General features: G+C 38.9%; 2 protein-coding genes across 3 annotated transcripts in view; one reads left to right on the forward strand and one right to left on the reverse strand.

Moving 5' to 3' along the window:
• The window catches only part of MANBA (mannosidase beta), a 186409-nt gene that overhangs the window by 67234 nt on the left and 105956 nt on the right, over window positions 1–13219 (forward strand). The window lies entirely within an intron of this gene.
• Window positions 1–13219, reverse strand: part of NFKB1 (nuclear factor kappa B subunit 1) — a 59425-nt gene that overhangs the window by 14924 nt on the left and 31282 nt on the right. For both annotated transcript variants that reach the window (XM_062574166.1, XM_062574165.1), the window contains exons 6-14: window positions 12245–12393; window positions 10557–10720; window positions 9826–9984; window positions 7741–7845; window positions 5809–5900; window positions 5067–5205; window positions 2660–2782; window positions 1510–1599; window positions 418–615 (exon numbers count right to left, since the gene is read on the reverse strand). In XM_062574166.1, the coding sequence (XP_062430150.1) occupies window positions 418–615; window positions 1510–1599; window positions 2660–2782; window positions 5067–5205; window positions 5809–5900; window positions 7741–7845; window positions 9826–9984; window positions 10557–10720; window positions 12245–12393 (1219 nt within the window). The remainder of the gene's footprint in view (window positions 1–417; window positions 616–1509; window positions 1600–2659; window positions 2783–5066; window positions 5206–5808; window positions 5901–7740; window positions 7846–9825; window positions 9985–10556; window positions 10721–12244; window positions 12394–13219) is intronic.

Genomic DNA, 13219 nt, shown 5'->3' on the forward strand with positions numbered 1-13219 from the left:
AAGGCTTTGCTATCTGAAGGTGCCGATTTGATTGTGTATTTGTTACATGGAAACAGACTGTCAATTGCCGATTGTAGGTCGTGCACCTCCACTGCTGTCAGAGTACCTTACACAGCTTGTAAAGCATGGCTAAAAGTGATCAGTAGGCTGAGCCATCTCATCTGCTTGCATGGCAAGCAGAAGCTCTGCTCCCTGCTAACAGCACAGAGTGTAGGGTTACCTACAGATTTATGTACTTGGTGGGGAGGGAGAGGAAGCCCTGCATTTGGGGGAGCAGAATCCCTCGTATTCCCACAGGGAGGAATTATTGTACTTTAAAAACAGTGAGCAGATGTTTATGGAGTTTTCAGTCTTTTTCACCAGCTTTGTCCCTATAGCAGTCTGATCCACTCTAAATACATGTATTTGTTCACTTACCCTGCAACCTGTAATCTGCTTCATTTACTTCAGCTTTAAAGGAATTAGTAGCATCCTCCTCCTCCTCCTTGTTGTCACCAGAGGCTCTGCAGTCAATCCTCTCTACAGTTTCCACTTTCACCTCATGTTTTACATCCCATTTTTCACTGTGAGTATCAGAGCTCTCTCTATCTTGTTCAGCTATGCTATTTGATAGTCCTTCAGACAAAAACAAATACCGTTAGCCTTCAATACCATTGCTTTTTTTATGCAAGTGATAAAGCAGAACTAGCCATAAACAAGTCCTATGGGACTCAATACAAAAATTTGCCTTGACATAGGTGTTCTCATTAAACACTCATGAATCATATCGTATCATAAATAAGCCAATTCACAGGGACAGACAGAGCACTGTAACTTGCTCTAAAGTAATGTTTTTACCAGCCTCTGCTTTAAAGACAAACTTTTATACTGCTGTGAACAGTAAGTATACCTCTTTAGAAGGTACAACAATGCAAGTCTGAAGTACTCCCAGGAAATCTAGCAGAATTTTTGAGATTTACATTTGTCTTTCTGACAATAAATTCATCTCTGAAGTTTTGAAATTAACTACAGACTATCCAACCACTGGGTGTGAAACAATTTTTGTGTTTTAGGAAACCAGGAACTCACTCTTTTACATTGCCACATACGTTTTTTCTCTGGCCTACTGTGTAGTACCAGACAGTGGGAACAAATGAAAATACCTTGCTCTAGGCTAGTCCTTGGGCCACCCCTGCAATCAGCATGCTCAAGTAAGTGAAAGGGCTGTTGACTGAAGCATGCACTAAAACTGCAAGTGCAGCGAGGGGTTTTGGTCACTGTTTCTAGGAGGTTAGCAGTCACTGCAAAAGGGAATGTGCACACAGCTTTTAACCTGGAGTTAGAATTAAAGAGAAGCAGGGCAAATTAATCTACATGAATCACAGATACGAGACTGGTTCCAAGAAGAAAAGCTAGCCCTCCATGGCATGCTTAGCTAACCCTGTCTGACACTTCAGCTAATAGTGTAGAGGAAAATTAAGATGGTCAAATTCAGTTTAACTGTTGCAAGAATGGCATTTTTACCATTACCATGTTTCATTCCAGCACTGGACTTTGTTGTGCCAGGATGGAAATGCATCCCTCCAAATGTAGAGTATCCATAGGAAGGATAACTGAATCCTAAAGATAACAGAAACAAGAAAGATAAAGAGTTAATAGAATTATACCCTAAAGCTAAAAAACACCATCTGGAAAAATGGTGAGCCTAAAGAGCTGAATTTTATTTTCCATATACTTCTTTGTGCTTTAGCCCATGCATTTAGAAAAACATTTTCCAGAATTAGGGTGCCTCTCCACCAGTCCCTCAAAAATCCAAAGAAATTCTAGATGCTTGGCTAGTGGCCTTCTCCATCCTAACACTGATAAGGCCTCAGAAATGTAGTATCACTAGCATGCTTCATCTAAAACTCAGTGTGAGACTTTGCACGCTGCCTCCATGCTTTCAAATCAGTGTGATTACAATGGATTTGTATTCTGGTGTTTGCAGCAGACGTACTGCTGATGCATGTAACAATTTCAGAACTGCTGCTCTGTCACCTCCTCTAACAAAGGGCTGCATTGGTGTCATGGTTCAGATGATGTTTGCTGATGTGCAGGTTGTTAATGCTTTGCTGCAAGAAATCAAAGCAATGCTTTCATGATACTGCATCTCAGATATGCTCTGGATGCAATTGATAGATCATGGCAGAAAATTTACTAAATGGCATCTCAATTTTTAAAAGTTATTTCCATTAACAGAGTTAAATTGCTAAATTCCACTCCCGGTCCAAGAAACAAGTAAGATCATATTTAATTTTAAGCACCAAGATGGTACTTAGCTGTCTCATGAGTTTCAGTGCCTTTGAGGCCCTAGGGAACAACAAAGCGAAGGTATGAGGCATTTCTGACTCAGCCTCCCTCAGCTAGAGAGGTGTTATCTGTGACTTAAACCTTCAAGGAAGAAAAATCAGAGAGCCTTATAGGAAGTGAGAAGGCAAAGAAGCTGACGAAATATTTAGAAAACCAGGAGCAACTTGACTGAAAGGAGTGAGTAACACTGGTATAAAGACAGGAGAGTCAAGTTTCATCTACTGATAAGCAGGCAAATTCCTCATCTCATTTTTATAAAAAGAATAAACATCTGTCTTGCAGGCTCTCAAAGCAGAATCACTTCCTCTCTTCCCCCCAAACACTGTCTTACCGGAGCCAGCACTGCCACTGCCACCTCCATACATGCCACCACCTCCTGTGCCACCACCTCCACCATAGCCATCAGAGAAGTTCGGCATGAGCTTCTGGCGTTTCCTTTGCACTTCTTCTTTATCTGGGTTTTGGGAAGGAATCAATGGATAAAAGAGTCACTTTTACCACTGGCCATGTAAAGAAACGGATGCAAATAGACTATAATACTAAAGTTTACTAGTTTAAAGGGGAAAATGTAAAGTGTAGAAAAGCTAACTGTCTTTTAGCTCTAAATATAAAAACAATTTTGTATGTAATGGAGCAGTGGAATGTTCCCAAGTGAAACAAGCTAGTACCAAGCCCTTGATCAGACCGACAGCACCGCTCGGGCCCACACAATCTCTTCTGTCACATCAAGTGCCCTGTGCTCAGACAGAGCCCTGGAAACCAGTGGCCCCAAAATTCTTAAAGTCTAAGCCAAGTCATAAACCAGCAGTGTGTGTCCTGAACTGCACATCTGCTCAAAAATATTTGCCTTTGGGGAATATAAGCCAGGTTCCTCTGCTAAGCAAACATACTTCAAAAAGGGACCCTTATCAAAGGGTCAGCTAATCACAAGGCATTTTGATCTCCAACAATACAGATGCTGAAAAACCGTGAAAACAGGATCTGCTTGAAATGGTTTACTTAATTTATCAGAAAGGTGACCAGAATAAAGACAGCTTATTTTGAAGCAGGATGTAATATTGTCAAACCATGTTGAGCCACAGTAGAAAAAACAACCTAAATACTTTTATAGTGTAAGAAAAAAAAATCCACAGCCCCCCTGAAAAGCAAAACACAAAGATTTTAAAGTAGCATCCAAGTGGACGGGGAAAGTGAAAATGTCATGATAAGAAGAGCTATCAAAAAAAGGATACAAACATTACAGAGGTTAAAAATCCAGCAAAACTCTCAAGGAAAGAACAAAATATTCTCCCCCCAATAAACAATCCAGTAGTTTTCAACAGATGTATGACAAAGAAATTTCATGCACAGCCACATCAGTCAGTGCACCGAACCAGACAGAATACGTGGAACAGAATACCGAGAAGTACAAGTGCATTATTTCCAGGCATACATGATCTGTGAGAATGTACGTGTGCATGCACCAGGCATACTCACACTGATGAGGAGAGAAAACTCTAGAGAGCAATCTAGTCAGAGAAACAAACAAACAAAAAATCCACGTACACATTTCTAAGTTCACATGAACACTTGCAACACAGCAAATACACAGTCCCTAAAAGTTAATTTCATGATTAAGTGGTGTAGGGCTTGCAAAAATGCACATAACAACAATATTGAATTAATTTTACTCCATTAAGAGGCATAAAAGAAGTTAGCTTCAAATTAGGTAGCTTTTTTCTGCAGATGTAGGCTTCACTTTCCACAAAACTTGGGCAAGAGATTCCTGAAACCATTACCAATATGAAATGCTCTAGCAACTCCAGAAGTTCCTGAGAGTGCATCCTTTCTTGCTATTTTATTGTATTGAATGTAAAATGGATTTACTTCTACTCCTCAGCTCTCTTCAATCCGTTGCCACTCATATACCCGTATTTTAGAGAGTTTTACAGGGTATTGATTTCAACAGAGCTCAAAGTTAGGTACTACATACTTGCAAGATTAGAGCTTAGAAGTAAAAGTTGCAGGCAGGTAAACCATAAGCAGAAAAACTACTGCACTTGACAAAATGAAAAACGAATTCTGACTTGGGCCTCAAGGCAGTTCCTTATCATTAACATTATTAATATTTAAAAACAAGACAGCTGCCGTCATTCATGCCAGTCAAAGTCACTTGAAATGGAGAAGACTTTAAAGGGCACCAATCAACTGAAGTTTCTTTTCACTAACAGTGCAGGAAGCAGGTCTCATGGCAACACTTCTACTTCAGCTAAGTGACTAGCATTTTAACATAGAAGATTGAAACAGCACTTTCCTTGCCCTTGCAAAAAGTGTCTTGGGCTTATTTAATTAGTACAAGCAACTGGAAAATTCTAAAACGTCAGTGAAAAAGCGAGGTGGGATGGTAAAAGGAGAGAACTGCCACATACGCACTTTTTCCACCAGATACCAAACACTTTCTGATTTAAGGTTTCATCTGAAAGTATCAACAGCAAAATGTCCTCAGCTATTATTCTACCAATATTCAGAGGAAGAGAGTGCCATCTGCTGTACAAACAGGCATGTTTGCATGTAGGAAACATTACAGAGCTACCAGTTTTCATACCATCTCTGCACAAAATGAGGAGGTAGATACCCTATTTGCTACAAATAACTACAAAAAAGCCCTCTCCTGACATATGTCCTATCTTATTATCTTAATATTCATAGACAGCCTTCATTTTTTGTTTCAAATCTATAAAACAGACTTAATTAGTTACCTTTGATTTCCGGGTAGTACAGAAAAGGCTTTGGTTCACTTGTTTCTAGATCAGATTTCCGCCGTAGTTGTACAAATACAGATGCTGGCTTCGTGATATTGACGTCTCTGTACTTGGGTGTTTTGAACACAATAGCAAACTATAAAGGAAACTATGATCAGCACATTTGCTATGGAGAGTGGTTTTTGCAACATGACATTACTTTACATCTACATTTGTGTATTTTGCAGGAGCTGGTTCATTGCTAGCAATGCAAACATTATTTGCAAAAGGTTGTGGCAACAATAAAATCCCACATGGCTCTCAGCTGTACTTTTGAGTTAAGAGTCCTAAAGCCTTTTGGAAAAGACAGAATTGCCATGTAGAGTATCAGCACATCATGTGTATTAGTACTGTATTGTTTCCCTCCATCTCACTTAGCATCGATTCCATGGCTTTTTCAGTGTCTTCACAGGAGCTCAAAGTTTTTTTTTTTATCCCAATTTACACTGGTGAACATTAAAGCAAGGGACCTTTCTCCCTATTTCCTAGGGCTGGATTTTAGATCTTCCTAGTTACCTTGCATACATCTTTAAAGAACACCCAGGACTATATCATTATTAGAAAGTAGCCAACAAAAGACAATGACTGAAGAAATAAGTTTTGGCTTATAGAGGCTTTCATCTAATTTACTAAATATATTAGAATCCTAGTTTACAGAGACAGAAAATCATTAACAAATAACAAGTGCTCTGTCACTAACCTGTCTATGTACATCTGTAGGAGAAAAATCTCCAAAGCCTTCCCACATACCACCACTCTCATCCTCTTCATAGAAGCGTATCTGAATATCATCTGCAAAGAGCAAAAGAAACAATATCTTGGGGTATGTATTTGTGTAAGTTTATTTCAGATTAAGATCAACGTGGTTACTTTTTAGCTGGGTGAAAATATGTTACGTGAATAATACATGAATCATATTTATCCATCTCATGGAAATATTGCAAATAACCCTGTTTTGACATCAATTTTAGATCAGCCTCCTGCTAATGACTTCACTGAAGTTGCTCTGTTTACCAAGCAGTAAAAGGAGAATTAGGTTCACCACCTCTTCCTATTCTAGGGCTAGGAAACATTCCAGAGGAGCTTTATTTGGAGCATATTTGTAGGGAGGAGAGAACTTGAAGCATAAAATGTAGAAACCACCCCCTCTCTTCCAGCAGTTTCAGTTCAAAAAACTGTAGCAAAACCTGAAGTGCCACAGTTCAAGTTCCGCTTGCTGCTGGCAGAGAGCCACTTCAGAGCTGCGGCTCACAGCAAAGGCCTGAGTGCATGGCACGTCGGCAACGATCCCTTGCCCCCGGCAAAGCATAGGCCGCAGCATAAACATGAAATTTGGCTTCTGTCCCACTCAGCAAACTTATATATTTATATATATGTTTATACCTTTTTTTTTTTTTTTTAAAAAAAGGAGGTTGGGAAAGATCTCGCCAGCATGTTCCTTCCTCAGCACTCCCGGGGAGAAAACTGCCCCAAACCTATTGTGTCTCTGGCGTCCAAAGCAGGACAGGCTTTTGGAGCAGGCCAGCTGCTTCCTCTGATTCACCACCTGTGAGTCTCAAGACTACAAACCGCCAGTTCCAGTCCTGCTGTCCTGCATGCACCAGTTCCTTCAGGCAGGAGGTTTCTGGTAGCAGTGAGGTCAGGGGAAACCCCACGCTGGCTGTGGGGAAACCCCACCTCGGGGCTTCCACTGAGTCAGACCTTTATTTATTTATTTTACATACAAAAGTTATGTTTAATCTAGGCCCTTCTGAAAGCAGTGGGTATACACAGTAGTTTTTTCAAAGCTGCTGAAGCTTGCTTTCTTCCCTGTGATAGAAGGCCATGGCAAGGAAGAGAGCTGGAAAAGGACAGCCCATATTAACAGAAAATATCAGCTCACTTGTAACAACACGTACTGGGGCTCATTTTGAACACGGGAGAACCAGGTGCTCTCTCCAACACCCAGCCTATGCCAGAGGGTCCTAGCTATCACCTACAGCCTGAAAAATAAATGCAAAGGATTCACCTCACTCCCATTTCTTTTGTTTCAGTTCAGCCCAAATACTACGAATAGCCACTATAACCAGTATCTTCCCATTCAGAAACAAAGCATCCAAACCACACTTAGAGCCCAACACTGCAACATTCATAGCCATGAGCAGAGATTACTATGGTGAGTCTGTGGGAAGTAACAGGTTACCCTCTACCACTAGCCTGTATATAAAAATGAAGTTATTAGCTGCAGTGCTGAGCACATACAGTTCCAATTAGGCATTAATAGAGGAACTTAATAACAAATCAGAAACTTTATAACAACTCAGAGCAGGTGTTAAGTAGTGGGGTCAAAACTTGCACAGGACCCACCACCTCCAAAAGCAGATCATGGGCAAGGGCAGAAATTTTAGAAGGACACCCTGCAGGGTGTCACAAGCTGAATTTACTTTGGAGGAGACTATTTTCTTTTACTCAACTTCTGGACTATTAGCCTGACTTTCAGAAAGGCTGAGAGCTCAGGTCCTGCTGTGCTATCAGAGTGGGAAAATACCAGGGCAGCACAGCAGGCTTCACGTGTACTCCAGACAAACACACTAGCGGGCCTCACAATGCCAGTAAAACAGGGCAGCTTCGAAACACTCATCAGGACTCTTACCTTTCTGAACCTTGTCACAGAGAAGGTAGATCTCTTCCCCGCCTGTTACACACCCTGCTGTTCTGTCCATTCTTACAATTTTTAAGTTGGAAGCATTGGGAGCTTCTATTGAAAGGAAAAGATTTAAAAAAAAAAAAAAAAAGGCAAGAAGAAAGATTACTTTTATTACAGTTTTAGATTATCCTCCACCCCACCTCCCCAACAAAGCCCACAGAAATATGTCAAAAACCACCCTCCAATACAACCTACTCAAATTTGTCTAGGTCTTTTTGGTCTCTTTTTTCCTTTTCTTTCTCTCTCTCTCTCTTAAGACCCATGGATTGGTTCATCCAACCATTGGATGAACCAGTAGTTTTTCACATGAAAGATATAATCTCGTACGCGCTAAACTCTGCCTGAATCATGAACACGAGCTATAAAATAAGGCCTTGGCCATTTCAGCACAATTTCTATGCAAGTAAAGCAAAGCAGCAGTGAATTGCATTCAACACTCCACACTGATACTGACTTGATCAACAATCTTGATCTGTGATCAAAAAGCCCACCTCCAGGTGACCCTCTTCGCAGAGGGGTCAACTGATATAGGTCCTCGAGACAGAACTATTATCTGATCAGTAAAAGCAGCCATATAATAGACACTTACGCTACCATCGTTGTGTCTACTCTGTGGAAGATTTGAACAGTGCCAATAAGGAGTGTTTAAAAAAGCAACAACAACAACAACAACAAAAAAAACCTAAAAAATTAGAAAGCACTTTTGGAATTAACAAAAATTCATCTTGGGTGTTTGGAAACCCATAACTGACAGTTGTGTAGCAATTTAATCAGCAAAAACATGCACACAAATTTTCCCTTGTATTCTTCCCCTTAGGCGAGGGGAACATTTTGACACTCAGATTTACAAAAGAGTAGGATAAAATCAACATTTTTTCAGGATGGTCTGATACAGACTCCACCCCTGTTGAGACTGTCTTCCTCTCTGCTTTACCAGCAGTCTCTACCATTACATAGGTGCAAGTTACAGTAATGAAAACGAATCAAATCTTTAAGGGTTACTAAGGGGAAGGAGGGGGGGAGGGAAATCCTTAAAGACACTACTTGGTAAATCACTTCAGCCTCCAGATGAAAAAATTGAGCTTTCTTATCCAGAAAATACAGGTTACATGTTCCGTAAGAATAGTAGATATCATGGCTCTTCACTCACTGAATGTATGTAAAAATGGCTATGCTACAACATGACTTTCCCCAACTAACAGCAAGCCAAAGACTATAGTAGCTTTAGAGCAACTGCATTTAGTATCTTTTAATCCAGATTTTGCCCTTAAAAAGTTATGATACTGACATGACTGTTGCACAAGGAGAAAAAAGAAAAAAGAAAAAAAATGCTTCTGAATCATTAGGGAATGACTGTCAGCAACCTGGTAACCTGCAGCAACAGGTAGAAACATAGAAACATAGAAACATTTGAGCAGTAGAAAGGGTGCCAGTAAGACCAGGAAGTATGATCCAAAAGCACAATGGAAGAAGCTCAGATAAAGTGAAAAGATTCACTTAGAGAAGAGGTAAACAGAAGGATTTAAACAGGTGCATATAAATACTAACAGGGGAGAAAAATTGAGAATCTAATTGTGCAAATCTCACAAAACAAGGACAAGAAAACTAAAAGGTGTCAAATTCTCTGCAAACATTAAAATAATTTTTTCTCACAACTTGTTGATATGACTCTGTCAATAGAACTGAAAAGAACAACAAAAAAAAAACCTCTGAAAAAAATCAATCACTTCTTATGAATAACAAGAATTTCCAGAATCCTCGTAATAATGGTGGCACTATTAAAAATGCTAACAGCAAATTAAAGTTTTAGGGCTTATATCAGGATCTAACTATTAGAGATCAGGATAAAACTGTGCATACTTGGATAGACATGGGGCCAGTTACCCAGCGGCTACTTACTCCTTACTGACCAAGTCAACACGTAAGCAGCAGGGCTACATGAGTCTATGTATAACAATTTCTGCACGTCATGTTCCTAGGTACAGAAGCTTACTCTGTATTTAAAAGGTAACTTAAGTCAAATATACTTACTGCTGTCATATATTGCATCTGATATAACAGGATCAAGTTTCCGGGTGAAACTACCATTGCTGTCAGGGAGAAAGGCTGTAAACATAAGACGCACCACACTGAGATCCATTTCTTTAGTCTGCTGTACTGCTGCCTGACGAATGATTTCTCTTTCTCGCTCTGAAACCGATACATAGCACAGACAAATTAACATACAGAGTGGAGAATACACAAGAAAAGGCACCAAAAACAAATATTTTCCTTTCTATTTTATCTATCAGTTTCTATCTTTTAATGTATTTGAATATCTGCTCTCTGAGTGACAGAGAGCAGGCTGGTTCCTCCACACAGCTCTTGAAAACAAGGTAGACCTCAGGTTTTACAAGGACGTGAGTGAACTGCAGCTGAACGAACCGGGTATTCCCAACAAAGCTCTTCACAGTTACTTAAGGATATCACATCTCACAGCAATAATGCAAAATGACCATGTTTATCAGCTTATTAAACAGGATAAGAACAACGAGATCTAGTGGGCCCAGGCAGCTAGGGAAAGAAGTTGCTTGGTTCCTATACACACACTGACAACAAAGACTCTTCCACGCTCCCTAAAACAGAGCAACAACACATGATCTCTTAAAACGCACAGTCACAAGCAGTTTAACTATCTTTTGCCTTTTAATGGCTAAGAATCTGTATTTTCTGAAGCTAAAGCTGTTTTTAGTAAAAGACCCATTAAAATCATTTCCACATACCAGTTAGCTGTCTGTCTCCACACCCTTCTGCCTGCAAATAGCCAAGTTCAGGATGTACCAGGAGTCCAGGGTTGTATCCTTTTTTGCAAGCATCTATCATGCGCGCTTCCAGAGTTTCAAACACTTTCTTCTTTGTGACATGAAGTATTCCAAGGTTTGCAAACCTGCCGAATTTTGATTGAGGGAAATATTTTCTTAATGGCTTATGCCAGGCCTGCAGCAGGCAGACTCTGTTGCCAGAGGCAGCTAGACAACTGAACTCAATGGAAGGGTTCCATAGGCACTACTGCTTCTCAAGGGCAAGTTTTCTAGTATAAAAACTTCAGTCACACTTACAAAAACACGTAAAACTTGTACCATCACACGGCATACTACCATCATAGGGGTGCACAGGATTATCTGAAAGCACAAGTGGTAATCTACTAGGGTTCACATTTGCACTGTGGAAGTAACTTACAGAACATTTGAAAAAATGGCCTTCCCACTTTGTTCACTCAGTCTTGGCAATGACATTAATGTGCCATTCTGTATCACTGTAATACAAAGCAAGTGCTCAGGAAAAGCTAAATCAGTCTTGAATGCAAGATAAGAAGCTAAAAAAATAGTGCAACATTTTCCAAAGGATGTGTTTTAAGCTAGGCTGTGGACATTCAGCAAGACACTTCAGGTGTCTTTGAATGAAAGTATCCATAACACAAGATCTGCTTTTGTAAAAACCTCCTGGCACATTAAAAAGCAATTAGATATAGAAGTATGAAAACAAGACAATAACTCAGTTTTCATGCAGGTCAACTAAGGATAGGAATGCTTTTTCTAAATATCTGATGAAAAGTAAAACAGGTTAGGAAATGTGCCAAACTTTTCAAGATGAAAAGAAGCATTTCAAATAAAACTATTTAAATTGGTGTGCTTTGTAAAGTTAGTGCATTGGGCTTGGACATCAAAAGTTAAAGTTTAAAAGAGTCTCTCTCTCTTTCTCTCCCCATCTTCTCAGCTTTTAACTTCATCTTCTTCACCAACAAAGACATTCTTGAGATCACAGAATTAAAACTCACAGCCAGTGTGAAACCTGATCTAAGCCTGAAAATGTAGACAGGAGACTGAGTTCCATTTACTGATATAACCAATTATTCTTTAACTATAATCACATTGCTTTAAACTTTAAGTTTGACTCATTTAGTATGTTCATGTTTATACTCATCTTGCATTAATTTCAAATTTACTAACCCTATTTTCCTAATACTTTTGGCTTCACTCTACTCCTATTTGCAGATTTCAGAGAAAGAAATATATTGACTAAAATAGTTGCAAAAGGTTGTCTTCATTAATTTTGCAGTCTCTTTTTCTGCTCAAAAGAACAGATCAAAACTGTTTACATTTTAAAGAATGCGTTTACAGCACAAATTTGGATTGCACAGCAAGAGAACAAAAATTCCCAAATTCTCAGTAAAAATTATTCACTTAAACCTATATTTAACCCATTTAGGTTCTAATGTGCCAAATTTTGCAAAGGTAAACAGAAACCTCATTTATTGTTTTATTTAAGGCACAGTCAAAAAACAGATCAGAAAGCAAAGTGTAATGCTCCATTTAGCTCCTTCTTTGTAGTCGTTCTGCATTTCTTCTAACAACTTATATTTGATTCTCTCTAGCTTAGCCCAGCTTTACAAATGGATTGACAGACTTACCCTACAACCATATCTTTAGGTCCTGCATTAACCGTGCATACGCCATCTTCACAAAATTTACCCACCAGGCTGTGAGCATGTAAGTGGACATACTTCCCATTAGTAACTAACTGGACAATTACTTTTGCAGGTCCAACATAATTGCAGATCTGTAAATAAATGTAAAGTTATTTTCCTTAAATGGAAAAAATAACAACTCTAGTTGGGAATTTTCTGTCACCTAAGTACAATTAAGCTCACGTAGAAGAGACGTAGATTTCGTAATAAAATGCAAATGACAAAGTAGAAGTACCAGATCACCACAGAGAAAAGCCAGCACTGTTTTTGTAATTGAACCTGATATACAAGTGGTAGGAGTAGTAACAAATAACAACAACAACAACAAAGAATTAAGAAACAAAATAAAGCTAAACGAAAGCAATCTTCTGTTTCCCAAAACACTCATAGATGAATCTCTATTTTACTTTCTGGCTGTTTACTACACATTTTTTTCTGTAAATTTCAATTAGCACCTATAATCCATGACAAAGGTTGCTACAGGTTAAATAGCGCATAAAAAAACATATGTATTCAGCACAAAAATCCCTGCATTATTTTGCTCCATCTGAAACCACCTTAGAAAATCATTTTTAACTATTATAACTGTTTTAAAAGTTTTTGGTCTCATAATCCCATCACAGACAGATTCATATTTGGAATAAAATTAATTCTATATTCTTATGTACTTTGTTAGTTCAAAACACTACATTCACACGTACAACCCAGACCAGTAAATACTTCCCTTAAGTGTACATGAGGATATATACTAAACTGCCATATAAAACTTTGCAGGACTAGAAGTAGGATAACCTGGATGCCTTGGTATAACCAACTCCAGAACACTATAAAGCTTTTCCCCCCCATTCTAGTGTCTTATCACAATATATTTTTCTAACAGATTTCTGAATCTTGATGTATTAAAAAACATTAAAATTT

The sequence above is a fragment of the Rhea pennata genome, chromosome 4 (assembly GCF_028389875.1).
Source record: "Rhea pennata isolate bPtePen1 chromosome 4, bPtePen1.pri, whole genome shotgun sequence".
Classification (NCBI taxonomy): domain Eukaryota; kingdom Metazoa; phylum Chordata; class Aves; order Rheiformes; family Rheidae; genus Rhea; species Rhea pennata.